The 18,974-nt window shown below is 41.8% G+C and overlaps 1 protein-coding gene across 1 annotated transcript in view; it reads right to left on the reverse strand.

Annotated features, from left to right (window-relative positions):
* Nucleotides 1–18,974, reverse strand: part of POLR1A (RNA polymerase I subunit A) — a 56,157-nt gene that overhangs the window by 21,402 nt on the left and 15,781 nt on the right. The window contains exons 13-22 of the mRNA XM_084626790.1: nt 12,461–12,715; nt 11,491–11,682; nt 10,070–10,219; nt 9,349–9,532; nt 5,355–5,437; nt 5,084–5,242; nt 4,521–4,619; nt 1,775–1,927; nt 1,447–1,529; nt 429–594 (exon numbers count right to left, since the gene is read on the reverse strand). Of these exons, the coding sequence (XP_084482916.1) occupies nt 429–594; nt 1,447–1,529; nt 1,775–1,927; nt 4,521–4,619; nt 5,084–5,242; nt 5,355–5,437; nt 9,349–9,532; nt 10,070–10,219; nt 11,491–11,682; nt 12,461–12,715 (1,524 nt within the window). The remainder of the gene's footprint in view (nt 1–428; nt 595–1,446; nt 1,530–1,774; nt 1,928–4,520; nt 4,620–5,083; nt 5,243–5,354; nt 5,438–9,348; nt 9,533–10,069; nt 10,220–11,490; nt 11,683–12,460; nt 12,716–18,974) is intronic.

Genomic DNA, 18,974 nt, shown 5'->3' on the forward strand with positions numbered 1-18,974 from the left:
CATGTTCTATTATTTTCCAGCAAAGCTGACTTTTAAAACTATTTTTGCTTCATGTGACTATTACCACTCCATAATAATTAAGGCTGACGTGACAGTATAGAAGGGAAAATATTGGCCATGGTGAAGCTGCATAATCTAGGTTGGATTCATATCAATTGCCAAGGTTCGAATAGAGGGGAGAGTACAGGTATGATCATGCCTGAGGCTCCACTGAGAATCAAGCTCAACTCAGTTATTCCTTATTCTGATAAGACACTTTTATAGTCTGAAAGAGTTGGGGAAATAAAATACTATATTAAATAAGAGAGGCACACTCAGACAATGCCATGAAAGCAATTATGCCATTGTATTCAAAACAGATCTACAAGATGCTAAGTGTGTGCACGCCTTTCCCCTCACCATGTGAGTTTAAGATCAGTGTGTTCTACCTCATAGTTATCTGCAATGAAAGGAAACTGCCTGGGTTGCAGGAACTGGGTCCTGGGGATATCTAGTCCGTCTTCACCATACAGGAACTGCACGACGCTGCCATCGCTGTCCCTCACACTCAGGTCATACTGAACTACCAGCCCTTCCAAGTGCTTTATGATACACCTGCAAGAAAACAAGTGTTGTCAGAGGCTATGGAACAACTAGGTTATGACAGATTTTTAAACTGGACTATTACTCTAGTGAGTATTTTTCAAAGAAGTTTTAGGGATGATCAGGAATCCTGGAGGCTGAAATCTTGTGTAACCACAGCGCAGTTATGGCACCCCCCCACCCCGTCCCTCCCATTTTCCTTGAACATGAATTGAAGGGACCACCTCAGTGAGCAAGAGGGTAGTTCACTTTATGCCCCTTTTGACCTTTGGCCTCTCTGCTAGTGGTGAGTTGAGAGATATGGGGGTTGGACTAGATGACCTTCTGGGGTCCCTTCCAACCCTGATATTCTATGATTCTATGATATGGACACGCATTCAACAGGAGTGGGATTGAGACCAACACATTCGAGATAGGCCACTGAACATGTAAGAGGGTATTTTGCATCATGTCACTTACTGCTGAAAATTCACTACACTGGAAATGGGGGGCCTATTCTGAAGGCCTTAGGAGTTTTGTCTGAGTATGGACTACTAAAACTATTTGGCCAAGAAAACTGACACTGCATGCTAATCTATTTATTTTCATTCCCAGGACTTGCTTTTCCTGGTACAGATAAGAAGCCAGTATCAATACAAGTCAGAGAAGGTAGAGATGAAAAAGACCCATTGGATCTAAGCCCTCAGAAAGGGAATGTTTCTTTTTCTTAGCCCAAAAGCCTACATGGTGAAATCATGCTTTAGGGACCCACCATCCAGCTTCTGGTACAATTGGACTAAATGATGCACATCTATTGCCTAAGTTAAAATATTTCATGAAAAAATACTTTTAAGATGTCGAAAGTTTCCAAGGAGCAACTCCTACCTTTGAAGGTATCCAGATCGGCTGGTTTTGACAGCTGTATCCACCAGACCTTCCCTGCCAGCCATGCAGTGAAAGAAGAATTCCTAAGATACAAGCACAATCTTCATGAGAAAATATAAAACAGCTTCATGTTGCCAGGGAGTATGTTAAGGTAGAGTATGAACTACTGTTCCCAAGAGCAGCACTTAAAAATAGGGTTGGATAAGGCCTACTTGTCTAGATATTTACAAGGACATGTTCCACTTTAGTATCTGAATGTAAATAAGTTATGGTACAAGTAAGGCATGAAAGAGGGAAATAGAAACAGGAGCCTCAGCAGAATACTTACAGCAGGTTTGATGCCTGTGAGAAATCTGCCAGTCACAAATCCCCCTGATCTAGGGGAAAAATCATAAGGCTGGAAACAAGGCAACGATTTACCAGATGCCATCAGAGGGGGCCTTCTACCTTCCAACTCAATCTGACCCAGCAAGCACGAAATCTACATTGGAAAGATGCATGCAGAACAGAAACAGAATGACATGCAAAACCTCTAATGGTAAAAAGCTCATTTTTCTATTTTACTCTCTTGGTTCACATAAGTGTAACACCTTTTCCCTCCTGAAGAAATGTATTTATATATAAAGGAAATAAGCACTGTTAAGAGATAGAGAAGTCCAGTTAGGTCATCTTGTCCAGCCTTTTCCTTATAAAGATTTCCTTTGCTCAGTTTCATCACATTACTACTTATGTCCCCTAAGATCATTCTGAACAATTCACAGAATCACAGAATCATCTAAATGTAGGGCTAGAAAGGACCTTGAGAAGTCATCAAGTCCACGACCCTGTGCTGAGGCAGGACCAAGTAAACCTAGATCATCCCTGAGAAAGCGTTTGTCCAAATTGTTCTTAAAGACCTCTAGTGACAGGGATTCTACAACCTCCCTTGGAAGCTGATTCCAGAGCTTAAATAGCCTTACGGTTAGAAAGTTTATATTACCATCTAACCTAAATCTCCCAGATTAAGCCCATTACTTCTTGTCCTACTTTCAGGAGACACGGAGAACAAGTGATCAGTTTTCTTTATCAGGGCTTTGGAGCAGAGCCACTCCGGAGCAGTGGAGCTGCAGGTTTTTGCCTGGAGCTGGAGCAGAGCCGGAGCACAGCTCCAAAGCCCTGTATATAACAGCCTTTCACATATATGAAGACTTATCAAATCCTCCCTCACTATTTTTCCCCCAAGACCTATTTTTTCCTAAACTTTCCTCATAGAAGGTTTAGAAACCCTGACCTACCATTTTTGTTACTCTCTTCTGGACACACTCCCATTTGTCCACATTTTCCTAAAGTGTGCTGCCCAGAATTGGACAAGGTACTCCAGCCAAGGCCTCACCAGTGCCAAGCACAGCAAGACAAATACCTCCTGTGTCTTACATGACACTCCTGTTTATACACCCCAGAGTATTAGCCTTTTTCACAACTGCATCACGTTGCTGACTCGTATTCAATTTGTGATCCATTGTAATCTTTAGATCCTTTTCAGCAATACAACACTTAGCCCGTTATTCCTCATTTCACAGCGTGTATTTGAGTTTTCCTTCCTAAATTGAGTATTTTGCATTTATCTTTATTGAATTTCAGACCAAATTCTCCAATTTGTCAAGGTCATTTTGAATTATAATCCTGTCATCCAAAACTGTTGATGTCAATCTGCAAATTTTATGAACTTACTCTCCATTCCATTATCCAAGTCATTTAATGAAAATATTGAATAGTACTGGACCCAGGAATGGCCCAGTAGGACCCCACTAGATACACCCTTTCGGTGTGACAGCAAACTACTAACTACTCCGAGTAGTTTTTCGACCAGTATCTAGACATCATTTCCCACATTTACTTATGGGAATGTCATGTGGGACTGTGTCAAAAGCCCTACTAAAATCAAGATATACCATGTCTACTGTTTCCCCATCTACTAGGCCAGTACACCTGTTCAAGAAGGAAATTAAGTTGATTTGGCATCATTTGTTCCTTATAATTCTATTATCCAGGTGCTTATAAACTGATTGTTTAATAAATTTGTTCTAGTATCTTTCCAGGTATCAAAGTTAGGCAGACTGGTCTATAATTCCCGGGGTACTCTTTGTTCCCCTTTTTAAAGATAGGTACTACATTTGCCCTTCTCCAGACCTATGGGACCTCACTCATCCTCCATGAGATCTTGAAGATAATTGCAAACAGTTCCAAATTTGCTTCAGCTGGTTCCTTAAGTACTCTAGGATGAATTTCATCAGGCTTGAATACATCTAACTTATCACTCTTTTGGCTTGTGTACCATCCCCCTAGTTATTAATATTAATTGTGTTGAGCATGTGGTCACAAATTAATATTTTTAGTAAAGACTACAGCAAAGTAGGCATTCCTCTCTTCTGCTCAGTGTCTATCTTTAAATACATGTAGAAATTTTATTCTATTCGATATAGGTTTTTATACTGTTCTCATAATAGTATCTGAGCGCCTTTCAGTAGTGCATTAAGCAACATGACTGTCATTTGTCACTGTGGTTCATTCTCTTTGCCATCCTCCTCCCAGATGGAGAATGGTTGGAGTGGAAAGTTACTATGGCCCTTAGTTCCTGTGGAAGTTCATTCCCCTGAGAAAGCTCTGTCTCCTACATAGACAAGCTTTACGTTGATGGTACAAAGTTCCATTGTGAAATACAACAAAACAATTACAAGTTAGAACTGGGGTTTGTTTTGGTATTCTTCATTATGTCATCACCTACTAAGGAGTTATTGTTTTTGCTACGAATCTTGCTGTTCTAAGAACTGATGCAAAAGTGAAACGTGGTCAAACTGAAAATACTTGTCCCTCACAGTCCTATGTGCCAATGAGGTCTCTGACTCATTTATAATATATTTCCCTAAAAGTTACTCAAGTCAAAATTGTGCCCTCCCAGCTCCCAAAGCTAAGAATAAATACCCTACTTTGTTACAGAATACACAAGCCATTCCTGAAATAGCCCCTTGATAAGCTATATTTGTAGAACCATGGAAACAAACCAGTGAGTCTTATAAAAGTAATTACTTTAATACCTGCATTGTATTTACAGTGGATCCTTTGGCTCCTGACTGCACCATTAACTGCAAGTTGTTCTCTGGGAAGCTCCTGTAGAGCCCAAGGGGCATGCATGCCTAAAAAAAAAAGTTTTGAAAGAAAGATACCAAAGAGTTAAAGTTCACATTTCTAATTAAATCACAATAATTTCTGTTGGCAGTAAGAAAAAACGTGAAATCCAAGACAAACAGATGTTATTGATAGTTCAGAAAACAAAATTGTTGGTAAGATTTTATGGAAACTCTCCTCTAGAAGTTCCACTGCAGCTGGCAACCTTGTTACTAGACTCTGATGACAAGCCAAAAATTCAAAGGGCCTTAAACAGCACGCCAGCTTCTTATTCTACAGAGGTCATCTCCCTCTAAAAAAAAAAAAACAAGATGACTGAGGAACACTAGCAGGGCAGTGTGGAAAGGCCCATATTGTGGACAGAGGGATGACTTCAGTCTGCAGGACTGTCAGGTGCTTTTCATCAGCATTAAATTAACATAATAAGAAAAATCTCCAAACATAGTATATATGGATGCTTCTCAATACCAACCTTGTTAACCTCATTGCTGTAATTGTTTACTTCCTCCTTGAATTTCAGATCAACCATATTAAAATCCCTCTGGTCTTTGTGGAGATGGGCATCCTGCCATTTCCCTTGGACCTCTTCACACGATGCAGTTTCTGGCAAGTTAAATGCAGCTTTAACAGCCTGAAAGTAAAAAAAAAGCCTCTTAGGTGCCAAAACAGATGCAACTACACAGAGCAAGGGCTTGAAATGAAAAAGTTACAAGGACTAAAACCCTGCTGCAAGATGTATTTACCCTGGTACCACAATGGGTGGACACTTCAATGATTCGGTGTCTTCTGTGGTCTGCTTGCGGTTTGACCAAAATATCTTCAACTCCTGCAGCAGTGAAATAGAAAAAGATAAACTGTATCGTGGTCTGAATCTGAATCCTAACTCACCAGGGATTTATGTACTGGACTGCTGCTGGCACATATAATAGCTACAACAAGAAAAAATATTGGGGACTTTTTTTGGGTGGGCAGGATGGTCTCAGGAACACATTTTATATATAATATTATATAAACAAAAATCACTCACACAAAAGCTATGTTAAAAGAACAGTAAGATTGCAAAGTCAAGCACTTAAAGTTTGGAAATGCCGGAATGAAGGTTGCCTATGCAACCTTAATTCAGTCCCCTTGTGTGCATGCATTATTAGCATCTTTAAACTACATGATCACATGCTGTTCTTACAGGACCCCTGCCTCACTCAGTGAACAAGATGGATGATGTTTTCTCATAGAGAACATCTACTCAATATTTTGTTGTCTCCTGGCTCAATGCATGCCCCCCATAGTTCGTATACTGCATATTATTCAAACCCTGCTCTGAAGAGATAATTATTCATTTCCTCATAGGCTTTTCTAGGGCACTCGACAGTAAAATATCTCAGCACTTCACGAACAATAGTGAATTTATTTACACAACACTCTGAGAGATGAGGGGCTATTATTATCCCCATTTTACAGATACAGAGGCACAGAGAAATAAAGGTCAGAAGTACCCATACATTTTCTGTGCCTAATTTGAGACAAAGAGGACCTGCTTTTTTAGGGTACTTAGCATTATATAGCACTTCAGTTGCAGTTGTGATCTGCATTTCTGCAAATGAGACCAAGGGTCTCAAGTCAGGAACCCAGGAATCCAGGAGAACAAGATTAGTGACTACCTGTGAAAAATCTGACCTAAGTGACTTCCCCAGCATCACACAGGAACTCTGTGGCAGAGGCAGGGTTAGAGTACAGTTCTCCCGGAAAGCGTAAAACTGCTTGGCCACGAGACCACCCTTTCCCTTCCTGAAATCCCCCTACACACATCCTAACTTCTGCAACAAGGATTCTAGAGACAGTCTCCTTTGCAATACAACCCTGATTCAGGCTCAGGGCAGGTCCAGCCTGTGCACTGTATTAGACAAGGATCTTGTGGGGGAAAAAAGGCAGTTGATTATGTAATAAAAGACTGTCATAATACATATGCACAAGGCGGCCAAATTAAGGTTGCACAGGGAATCTTAGTGTAATTTCCTAGGATCTGATAAGGAGTCTGAAAGAACAAATTCCATCATGTGTCCTCATATTCACACCTACAACAGCCATCAGCAGGTTTGAAAACGTAAGATCCACCACAGAGATCTCTGCCACTTGATCTAATGGAGTAAGTGATTGCAACAGTAAGTTATCCATTATGTGGGTCAGCTGTCGAGGGGGATGAGACATTTTGCCAGTGGGTTTTACAGACACTTGCTAACAGTAGAGGAAGGAGGAGACTCAGGAATTCTGGTTTCCATTCCAGGCTCTGAAAGGCATTGTAGTCTAGCACAGCAGTTCTCAACCGAGGCTCCGTGGCCCACTGGGGGTGGGGGGCGGCACTCACGGGATCCACCAAGCAGGGGCTGCTCAGAGCCCTGACTATGAGGCAGAAGGCTGGAGCCCCCAAGCATCATGGGGCAGAAAACCCTCCCAAGCCCCGGACCATGGAGATTTTAATAGCATGCTGGCGGGGGGGTGTGGAGAGGGGAAGGGAAGAGCTCCAAAAGAAAAAGTGTTGAGAACCCTGCTCTCGTGGTCATAGGCAGACTCACTGCCCATTTTCCCCAAGCTTGACACCTTCTGCCCCATCCCTGCCAACCTGTTCCTGCTCTAATTTCGTCTCTCTCCTTGTTCCAGGCCCATTCTTCTTACCTACTAGTCAATCCCAGTCCCACTCCTCAGGCATCTCATCCTAGTCCTAATTCCCTTTCCCAAAAAGTCCTAGACTCACCCTTCAGGACTCTCAATATTCTTCTCACCCATTCCAAGTTCTCCCCACAGTCTCCTTGCCCAGCTGGTCCCAGTCTCTACTGCCACAATAACCCCCGGTTTCCCTGCCACAACAAGCATCCTCCAGTCCCAGTCTACTCCCCCTTTCTCTCCCTAGGCCCAGCTCTTGAATCAGGCAGCTTCCTCCTCCATGCTGCCTGGGTCCAGCAGGAAGTCAGTAAGAGCACAGGAGAGAAAGGCTGACCACTCTCAGTTCTGGTGCACAGCTATAACCTGAAGCAGCCCAGAGCTGCAACTGCAGGCAAAGTCCTGCCCAGTCCTGAGCTGAAGCATGCCCAGTACGGACAGAATCTTTGTGAAATTTAGAGACTTACTAGAACTTCACAGCTATTGAGCATGTGCAAACTATGATTTTTTTCCAAAGGCTTATAATTTGGCCAAACTGGAGGATTTTCACAGGAATGGCAAAAAGCACCCTGCTGATACAAAGGTCACTCCTCCGCCTAATTTCAAGTCCTTGCTCCAAAGCAGGCGAGGCTAGAATTTTTCAAAAGAAGAGGTCCCCAGGGTGTTGTTTATTTTAACATGAGCAAAACAACAACTATTTTCCCCTAACCTCATTCTTGGAAACAACTGAAATGCTTTGGTTGTCACTTTCCAAAAAAATTCAGACTGAGGCAGTAACTCAATATGGGAAATTTCAGCACAAACAGTTAAAGTTTGGCAAAAATATAAATGACTGAAAACAGGATCTTCTCATGGGAAGCTTTGGCCAACCTTAATAATAGGTGGTGTTACCTAGACTTGCCTGTAATAAAAGGGAGGTTGGAGTCAGAGCGGTGCACACTCCTGCCCTCTACTGAAAGTAAATATAATTGATCATATGTAGCTACAGCCTACAGAGTATTTAGACCAGGGGTGAGCAAACTACATTGTAAGCTGGCCCGCAAGCCGCACCACGCAGCTCGGCTCTGCTCTGGCACAGGCTCTGGGTTGGGGACTGGACCATGCGGCTCAGCCCTGCTCCAGCTGGGGCGCTGGGTCGGCGCCGCACCACTCCGGCATTCCCAAGCCTCTCATCCCCAGCCCCACCACAAAGCCTGCACCCCCAGTCGGAAACTGCATCCCTTTCTACACCTCACCCCCAGCCCTGATCCCGCTCCCCGAACCCCTCATTCCCAGCCCAGAGCACCCTCCTACAATCCAAACTCCTCATCCCCAACCCCACCCCAGAGCCTGCACCCCCACCCCAATTTTGTGAGCATTCATGGCCCGCCATACAATTTCTATTCCCCGTTGTGGCCCTCGGGCCAAAAAGTTTGCCCACCCCTGATTTAGACCATTATAAAGTTACACAAGTATGCATGTTTTATACCAATGAAAGTCCTGTAAAAGTCTACTCAGCCATTTGCCCTGGTGAGGGACATATTTTAATGGGAGAGAGGGAGAGAGAGAGAGCGCACACAGGGGGTAGATTTTATGCCTGGCTGAGTAATTCACATTGTTATTTTGCAAAGTTGATGCAAAATAAGAGTCATATCTACAGGGAGATTAACAGCACAAAGTAAATGCAAGACCTAATTAATAACACCTCTGAATCCTTTAACCTGAACATGTGGGTAAGCTTTGGTTACTATGCTGCTTGTTGTGATTTTTTTTTACTTATGTGAAAAAGAAACGTAAAACTTTATAATGTAATTTTGATCTGAACAAAGATTCATTAAAAGACATTATGACCATGTACATGTAAAACATGAAGGACAGGAGATAACTCAGTGATGGATGTACTTGAGATTGCATCATTTCACTGTAGTGATTGGAAGGAACTGAAATGCATGCTGAATAGAAAGAAAGCCATGTTAGGTGAACTATCAGATTCAGCAATGTGTCATGCACAGAACTGTTTCCATTTCTTACGCACAACTATAGTTTTGTACCTCAGGAGGTACTGCAGTAGTCCAACGGCTAATTTACATTTCCCATACTCACCCATTGTAAATCCCCTGTACAGCTGCAAATAGGCAGTAAAGAGGCGAGCTAGACATGTAAGCACCTTGCCGCCGGTTTCACCACCATAGACTTCGTGGCAACAGTGAACTAGGCCATAGGCAGAGCTGCCATAGTGAGCTTTGTCCAAGACCCCGCAAAGTAACTCCCCCTCTCTAATGATAACCTGGTTGATAGGATGAGATGACAGATTTAAACAGTTAGGAAAGCAGTCATTTTGATCTTTGTGTGGACAAGATCCAACTCTGACCACAGACTATTCTTAGTGACTAGTACATTGAATAAACTATGAGGAATAAAAACATAACATACAAAATGTTTATGGATCAATATCTTCTGGTGAACTATAAACAAGAACAAGTAAATTAAAATAGTATAATTACAAACAGATTTTGCACTTCTATAATACATTGCATCCTGAAAGCACTTTACAAAACAAGTTAAGTGGGTGCATACGAGTTGCCCCCACCTGCAAAATGGGAGAAGGCAGAGAAGATACTCTAAAAAAAGAAAGATGGAGTTTATGTCAGAGCCAGGAACAGAACTCCAGTGATCCTAGCTCCCAGTCCCAAGCTCAGACCACCCCATTCTAGCAATTATAAAAACTTTACAATACATTTTATCCTCTTCAGGATTTTTTTTTTTTTTTTTTTTAAAACAAGTAAGTCCTTGCCTCTGTGGCCAGTTATTTCCACAAACATACCTGGGATTCACACATTGAATCAAGGTTAGATCCAGGAATTCTGTTTTGGGGCCCTTTCACCCAGGCTTTTCCACCAATCTTAGCTTTCCCAGACAAATTCAGTGGGATTTGATTTTCAGGGATTACGTTTATTAGCAACGTAGAAACCACCTGAAAAGAAAAACAAAGGGCAGGATTAACGAACTGTCAGAAGCAGTCAGTTTTTCATATCCCCCACCCCACTACGGCAAACAGGGGGAGAGGATAAACATCCACACACATGCAATAGAAAGCCCTGCCACTCAGCCGTGTTCTGGCAGCTCACCTATCCAACAGCAGAAAACTGCCAGGAGTTTTGGAAGACTGCACTCAAGGAAGGACTACCCTTTGGTTAACTACAGACACTGAAAGTCCCAAAGCTATTCCCCTTAATTATCCAGAACCAGCCGGTGTTCCTTTTTGTTTAAAATTTCCGATATTCAAATGATATAATGTATTATTCTACGAAAAGGAGTTCTAGACGCTTCAGTGCAGTAACCCTATTGTAAACTCTGGGGCAGGTACTGTAGAGTGTAGTATTTTTTTTTAAATATTGTAATCAGATTTATACAGGGCATTAAAAAGTGGTTTCTACCCTCCTTTGCCATATATTAAAATTCAATTTCATTACCACACAAGACATACAGGTAATAAGAGACTAGTGTGTGACATCTGGAGGCATATCTAAGGAAGGTCAGAATGATACAGCATAAAGAGCACTAGAGCATTCCCTTATTGTGCCAAGGATCATACTAACTGGATGTAGAGTACATCCCTCTGAAAAAGCAAGAAATACTCTCTAGTAGGGCCTATCAGATATTTCATGACTAAAATCAACATTGTAGCAAACACACCAAAAACAGATAAGACTTTGCCTGTCAAGATTAAATTTAGGAGATTTAAACTGTGATCCAATTTAAAACACACACACACACACACACCCCTGACCCAGTGAAAAATTATATTTTCTACAGAAAATGATAGAATCGTTTTGATATCAGCAATGCATGAATGAGAAAAATCTCAGGGACTAGAAAAAAGAACACCTATAAAAAGTGTCTCAAAGATTTTATCTAGATCCCATCCCAAAAAGGAAACTAAATCACTAAGCAGCAATCGCATCATTTCTCTGCTTCTGTTCTGCATGTGCATCTCCTCCTTCAGCTCATACACTGTAAATCATGCCACAATTCTGTTGAAACACTGCCCAGAGTAAGTGATAAAGTGCTATTCCTATAATATTATTTTAAAGGACACAAAACTGTACAACCCCATGAAGATGTGCAGTGTTGCTGACCTACTGGGACTATGCTTCTCAGTCACTATAGCTTATCCTGGTTTTAATTATAACACTTTGCTTAATTCTGAACAGTCTGTTTTAACAGTCTTAACTTTTCAGCTACCTGTTTTCCTGTCCATAACCGCTGTGGTTTCATAATGGCAGGTGCAAGGATTTTCACTCTTCCCTTTTTGTCTGTCAGTCCTCGATAGATCAGCTCCATGTACTGTTCTCTTGTGAAAAAGCAGCCCCGGATCGTCATGCTGGCACCAGAGATCATATGATCCTGGATCAAACCTGCCAGTGGCTTGCCATCCTAAGAGACATATACAAAGAGTACGTGAGGTGGGAATCACATATTAATATCTTCCAAAATTAGCTCCATTATGGCTGTATAAAAGCACAATAGTCCTGGTGTGAGTAGTTCTTTATGGTGACAGCTCCTCTCCCTATACTAACTATCTCCTAAACATTGAGATTTAAGAGACATAGCAGGCCCCAAACTCATTTAAAAAGGACAACCACTTCCCCCAACCACTTCAATTCTGTTCGGAATAATGAGATATTCTACCACCCTCACACCGACTTCTAAGTTCACCTTCTCCCAGTCCCCTTGGGATCAGGAAGAGCAGGTGGCTGAGTGAGAAACATGTTATGGAGGATGAGTGGAGAGTCAGAACTGGAAGGTATGAATGGTATTTCAGGGGCTCAGAAACAGGGGACAATACCAGCAATGAGGCACCAGAAGAGTTAAAAGTAGGAGGAGGATCAATCAAGAGTATTTTAAGCACCCTGTCACCACAGTATGTAGGTGTCAACCCCCAGGATTAGGTGTCCAGGTTTCCCCACAAAATCCCCCTCACATGCACAATTTGAGCCTGTGTTCGTAATTTTCATTCTTAAGGCTATGACCACCAAGATCTAACACAATGGAATATAGTTACTAGCCACCTTTGCCATCCCAGGAACACATTATGAAGCAAAGTTACCACTGAACAAAACAAACAACCCAAAGGAGTACTCTGAGGAAGGAAGAGGTTTATAGAGATGTAAACTATTTATTTATTGTCTTTCACAGAGATGGTTTTATTTACCTTAGGAACAAGATACTGTTCATCGGTGCAGGCTAACATGTAGGCTTCTGCCCGGCCCAGCTCGCTCTGAGGAAAATGTGCGTTCATTTCATCACCATCAAAATCAGCATTGTAGGCTTTGCAGTTGGCATAGTGAAGCCTCAGCACCTTTTCTCCTGGCAGGATTCTGGCCCGGTGGGCTTGGATGGAGGGTCTGTGAAGGGTGGGCTGACGGTTCAGTAAGAGGACATCTCCATTTTTAACATGGCGGCATACCTATGAGAGAGATTTAATACAGTTCATCTGTTTATAAAGCATACCAGTCTCTCATCAGAAAGACAATTTTAAACCCACGTGCACAGTCTAAAGCAGTTTTTCCCTCTAGAATTTTCATTCTGTGGACCTCCTTTGGAAGGGTATCAGGTACAGTAAACTTACCTCCTCAACCACTCTGTTCCCCACTAGACCACATTCCAAGACTCTACAGAAACCAGAATTAGTTCCCCATGTTATCAAACCAGTTCAGCATTCCAGGTAAGATGCAATCCCTCCTCTCCCTTCACAGTATGGTTTATCGAAGACTTTAGCAGAATACTAAAAAGGAAACCTTTAAAATTCTGCCATGTGAGGGGAGGAAAAAAAAAATCATTTACCTGGTTCCCTCTGAATTGGTTCAATAAGAGGGAGTAGTGTAATTCCAATATCAGACATCCTAGAATAAGACAGCATGGTCAAGTGGATGGAGCACAGGACCAGAGCCCAGGGACTCCTAAATTCTAATTTCAGTTTTGAGACCAGCTTGCCATTTGATCTGGACCACAACACCTCACCTCACTGTACCTCAGTTTCCCTTTCAATAGAACAGGTGCTAGAATACTTAACTACTTTGCAGTGCTATTGTGATTACTTAAATTATTTGTACAAATGCTTTAAGCACATAAAACATTTAGCATTTGTTTAGTATTTTATTCTAAGGCATCCACAGTCTGAGCAGTTGCAGCAAACTTTCCAGGCATCAAACAAATCTCTTTAAGAGGCTGAGCTTGGCATCTTTCTATGCTGAGTGCTCTCCACAGTCTGGTTAGCGGATGCATTCAGCACATATTTTACTAGTGAACTCAATTTTAATGTTTGCTTTGCAGGTCACAATCTAAAAACAAAAAGAATAGGAAATGTTAAGTAACATGACTCCAACAGTCCTTAGAGAGAGGGAATCTATGATTGCTGGAATTCCCCAGCCCTCAGAGATGATTCAATGGCCAGAATAACCAAAAGTTTCCAAGAAGATACTTCAACTCTGACTCAGTGGATCCATGTGAATATTTGGCAAGTGCTCTAAGTACCACTTTATGTCACAGGCCCATTAAGCGTGCTGGGTTGTTTTCTTTATACCCTTCTCTGTGGAACATTAGACTGGATGTTCCGACAGTCACTGATGTTATATAATTTCAGGTTTATAAAAGTGCAGATGTTGCTGTAATGTAAAGTATATTCATTATTGTCCTCCCCTGGAGCACACCGTGGAAATGCCTCAAATGTTCACAACTGTTACCAAACCGCAAACGATTGAGCACTGCCCTTTCTAGCCCAAAATAGGCAGCTCTCCTGCTTCTGTTCACTCAATAAATACCACAGTGAAGGCTTTTTTGTAAGGCTTCTGTAGGATTTGTTTTGGATGAGACAAGAAGTTCACATCAAGGTTAGCCCTCACCTACCTCCAAAAGTGTATGTAACAGGAGAGAAAGTTTATTTATAGATCTGGGGGGAGATGTAAGGGAGCTGTAATTGTCTGCCAGTCTTCCAAGTGGTTCACTATTTAAAGACACTTCTAGAGTATTTTAATTCTCAGAACTGACCATATTCTATGCAATCTATGGTATTTATATGGCCCCCTTTACTGTCATATCTGAGCACCTCACAGTCTTAAAACACATTTTTCCTCACAACACCCCTGTGAGGTAGGGCAGTGCTATTCTCCCCCTTTTACAGGGGGAAGCTTAAGTACAGAAACACTATGTCTAAGGCTACGATTTAGTGATGGGTGTTTTTAGTAAAAGTCACAGACAGGTCACGGGCAATAAACAAAATGTCAGGGCCAGTGACCTGTCTGTGACTTTTACTAAAAATATCCCTAACTAAATCTTAGGTGCTGGGGGAGAGGGGGGGCTCTGAGGAGGGGGGCGTCCCAGCAACCCGCTGCCGCTCCTCTCGGGACCTGCCGCCACTGCTACTGTTGGGGTCGGGGGCGGAGGGGGGCCAGGTATGCTGCTGTTGCTGCTCCTGGACCGCTGCTCCAGGGCAGCACCTGGGACCAGCTGCCTGGGGCCGCCAGAGCAGCAGCTGGCCCCGGTGCCACCCCAGCTGCTCGGGCAGCCCTGGGGTCAGCCGCACCAGCTGCTGCAGCTGTCACGGAGGTCCTGGCAAGTCATGGAATCCGTGAAAGACTTGCAGCCTTAACTATGTCACTTGCCCCAGGTCTCACAGGGAGTCTGCGGCAGCCCAGGAAATTGAACTCGGCTCCCCTGGTACAAGAGCCACCACCCAAGCCTAATGCTATGCACCAGGTTATACTACACAAAGCAACCAAATATGACACCAGAAGAGAATGTAAGCATCCATCATGAAGGAGGAGATACACGGACAGGTGTACATCTGACCTGAGTGTATTCCCATCTGCTTTTAGGTCAGCCAGACTAGCCAGTGGTAGTAGCAGCATCACTTTGCATCACTGCTTAGGATTCAGCTTGAGATTTCTTGAAGATCTACAACTTGGCCCAAAGGCTGCTTTCTGGAGGTGGATATTACTGTCTATGTGGCAAAGGTACTGCTCTTCGTATTTGCAACAATCTACCTTGCTTCTGTTTTAAAAATACCTCTACGTTCAAGAACATTATACGAACTCTTAGAATCTTAAGGACTTTCATGAATTAAGAGAGCCATTCTATAATACAAGTTCCCAAACAATGGTATTCTGAGATTCCCCAACTCTATTTAGGATAGAAGACTTTCTAATATAAATGTGGTGATCCTGGTTTCAGTCTTTCATAGCTTCAGTCGAATAAGCTATTCAGCTAACGTTGAGAAAAAGCTTAAGTTTCAGGCCCGAATTCACAGGTGTTCTTTTGCCACTTCCAACACAGCAGAAAAGAGCCAATTTCAAAGCATGCCCAAGGTAAAATCTGAGGGAATCAAAGAAAATGCTGGTTTAGATACTCAGGCATGAAAGCCATTTCCTAGAAATATTGGCAGATATGATGTATCCTGTTCAAATATTTGTCTCCCATTTCAATATAGGTGCTAATAGCTGCTCCTTTTGCAAGTTTTCTTCTGAAAAGGGCAGGAACATCAGTTACAGGATTGCATATCAGAGGTGAGATGGACATCAGAGGCAACAGCTCAAACATCACATTTATGTAACAGTAACCTGAAATGTAGAAAGCAGCGCTTTGGGTTGGGAGCTAAGAATTCCTGAGCACTAATTCCTGCTCTGAAAGTGACCCTCCTCTGACGAGGCTTATTATCTCTTTGCACCCCAGCTTTCCTACCTCGAAAACGGGGATAATACTAAGACTTCACAGCAGGGTGGAAAGATTTAAATCAAAAGGTGATTTAAAAATGGTGATTTAATCCAGCAAACAGGATATCCTATTTTGAATTTGTACCTTTCAGTTATTTTCTGAAAGAAAGGTTCATTCTCATGTAACGGTTATACCAACCAAACATGTTGCAACCAAATGTAGCCTCTACACTGAATTTAGTGCTTCTTTGTATCCTCCTAGTTAGCACATTATACCCCCACAAAATGTATTTAAGCAATTATATAGTTTAGCATACATTTATTCAGATTCTTAATTTTAAATTCATTCAAAATTATTTTTATTTAAATAAGCTAACTTAAATGTGCTGGATACATAAGAAAAAAGTTTATCAAAACATATTTAGCATTTAAAACCGATTTAACAAACAATAGTAGTATTAACTGCAGCTAGGAAATTGATGGATTTGTTCCCGGTCACCATGGGCCAGATTTTTCAAATGTACTCAGCTGCCTAATGTTGTAGATGGCGTTATAACAGGTTGGTCTGTCCCCTGAGAATGGTAGTAGGGATCACGGCCAGTCACACTCTGTTCATGACATAGCCCCTGTAAAGAAAAAGGTGATCAAGGAAAAAGAGTAGCAGCTTGGGAATGGGAGCCAGGTGCTAAGGCAGCTACCTCCTGAACATGATAAAACCAGGTTCTCAACTCCCAAGCCGTTTCTCAAATTTGAATGAACTAGAATGAAGGAAATATTCTTTCTGCACTTGGCTCGCTACGCTGAAATCAAAAGTACTGAATATGAAGTCAGCATTTGCTCCACTGTAAAGATTGAAAATAATGCAATATAAGACATTATGATATATTTATAAAGCTTGAGTTGAAGATAAAGATGTTTTCTCTATGGTTTTATATATATTTTAAAAAGCAGTACCGTTTAACCCATTCAAATTTGAGAACTCATGTATGCATCATTTTTAATTTATTTAAATGAAGCAGCATTTAAAAAAATATTTAAATTGATTTTCATAGCTTATAGTAAGCTTAGATTTTTAGGCTGCCAGTTTCAAATTTAATTTTAAACAGGTTTATTTTTAAAAAGAAAACTATTTGATTTAAATTAAAGAAATCTGATATCTGATTTTTTTTTAAATCAGGTTTTTATTCACCCTACTTCGTAACATGGTGAAGGTTTATTTTAGGTCTATGAAGGTCTTTGAGCTAACTGGACACACTGAAATGCTAAGTATTAAATACTATCTTATCAGCACAGCAACCTCTGTCAAAAACATGTCGGTAGAAGTAAAAGGTATCAAAATAAAAACACTCACCACTTGTATAACATTTTTCATCCAAGTAGGTAACTATCCTTTGTTAACATTAAGCCTCAGCAGTTGTGAGGTAGGGAAATATTATATGAATTTTACACATGGGTTGAACTGTGGCATAGTGAAGCTAAGTGACTTAGATAAGATCGGACAGTGAGCAGCAGAGCTGAGATTCGAAGACAAGAGGCCCAGTTTTGGACTCTAACAGCTAGACAACACTGTCTATATCATACCACTACTGCCTGGCCTGAGCTAGCTCTGCTAAAAATTGCAGTGTAGCAAGGGTAGTGGGTTGAGCTAGCTACCTGAGTGCATACCCAGTGGTCTGGGCGGGTATTTACTTGGGTGCCTAGCCTGAGCCGCCACCTGTGCTACCCTGGTTACACTGCAGGAGCTGGGAATCCCATCTCTCAGCTGAAATGGAGATCTAACCATAGAATAGTCTGTTCTCTGTATGTGTGTGTATATATCTTCTTACTATATGTTCCATTCTATGCATCCAATGAAGTGAGCTGTAGCCCACAAAAGCTTATGCTCAAATAAATTTGTTAGTCTAAGGTGCCACAAGTACTCCTGTTCTTCCAACCATAGAAGCAACTCATTTTCCTGACAAAACAAGATATCCAATCACAGAATATCAGAGTTGGAAGGGACCTCAGGAGATCAACTAGTCCAACCCTCTGCTCAAAGCGGGATAAATCCCCAATTTTTTTTGCTCCAGATCCCTAAATGGCCCCCTCAAGGATTGAACTCCCTACTTTTGTTCTTCCCTCCTCCCTTTACACTCAGCTGAGCATAAAGAGGTGCACAACTCACCCACAAAGAGTTGGAAACAATATATGCACATTTAGGACAGTCTAAAATGAAGACTTACTATCTGTGGAAAAAACCATGGAAAAAAGACATGCTGTACAGCTTTGGTCACTAGGCCAGTGACACTGGAGCAACGAAACAGCTTCCTCTAAACATCTCTCAAACATTAAGTTAATGTATCCTTTCAAACAACCTTGTTAAGTGTTATCCCCATTTTACAGATGGGAAACTAAGGGACAAAGGGGACATGATTCACCCTACCTCAAAGTCTGAAGGAGCTTGCCACTGAAATCAGACTTTCAAATTTGTGTCTTAACAAGGCCATGCTTCCTCTCACTTGCTACTCTGATAGCAGTCTCAGCACAGGACATGGTTTGAATGTGCCAGGAGGCTGAATTCCCCTCTTGCCACTAGAGGTGGTCTTTCGAGGTCACAAGCTGAGTCATATCATCAGAACAAGAGAAGACTACTGCACTATTGCTGCTTGTGCTATATCTATTTTATGGGTATGCAGAACTACAGTTGTCAGGACTGTCAGCATGGTACCTTGACATTTAATATTAAAGTATAACAAAGAAAAGGATGAAAAAAACACAAAGTTTCAGGACTAAAAGAAAATGTATCTCGCTAGCTAAATCCACCCAGACCTCCAAGAGAAGCAGCATTCGTTACCTTTACAGGATTGGGAAGTCATATGCAAACACCAAGAATTCAAGTGAAATGCAGGAAGGAAAAATTCCCTGAACCTAGAAGTTGTTCATTTCTCCTCAGACATCCACATGAGCTTCTCTAGCCACCAGATGAAAAGGTGAGGTACCTGGAACATTGTCCCAGCTTCACTTTGTAACTGGCTTCAA

This window comes from Lepidochelys olivacea, assembly GCF_965140295.1.
Source record: "Lepidochelys olivacea isolate rLepOli2 genome assembly, chromosome: 4".
Lineage (NCBI taxonomy): Eukaryota > Metazoa > Chordata > Testudines > Cheloniidae > Lepidochelys > Lepidochelys olivacea.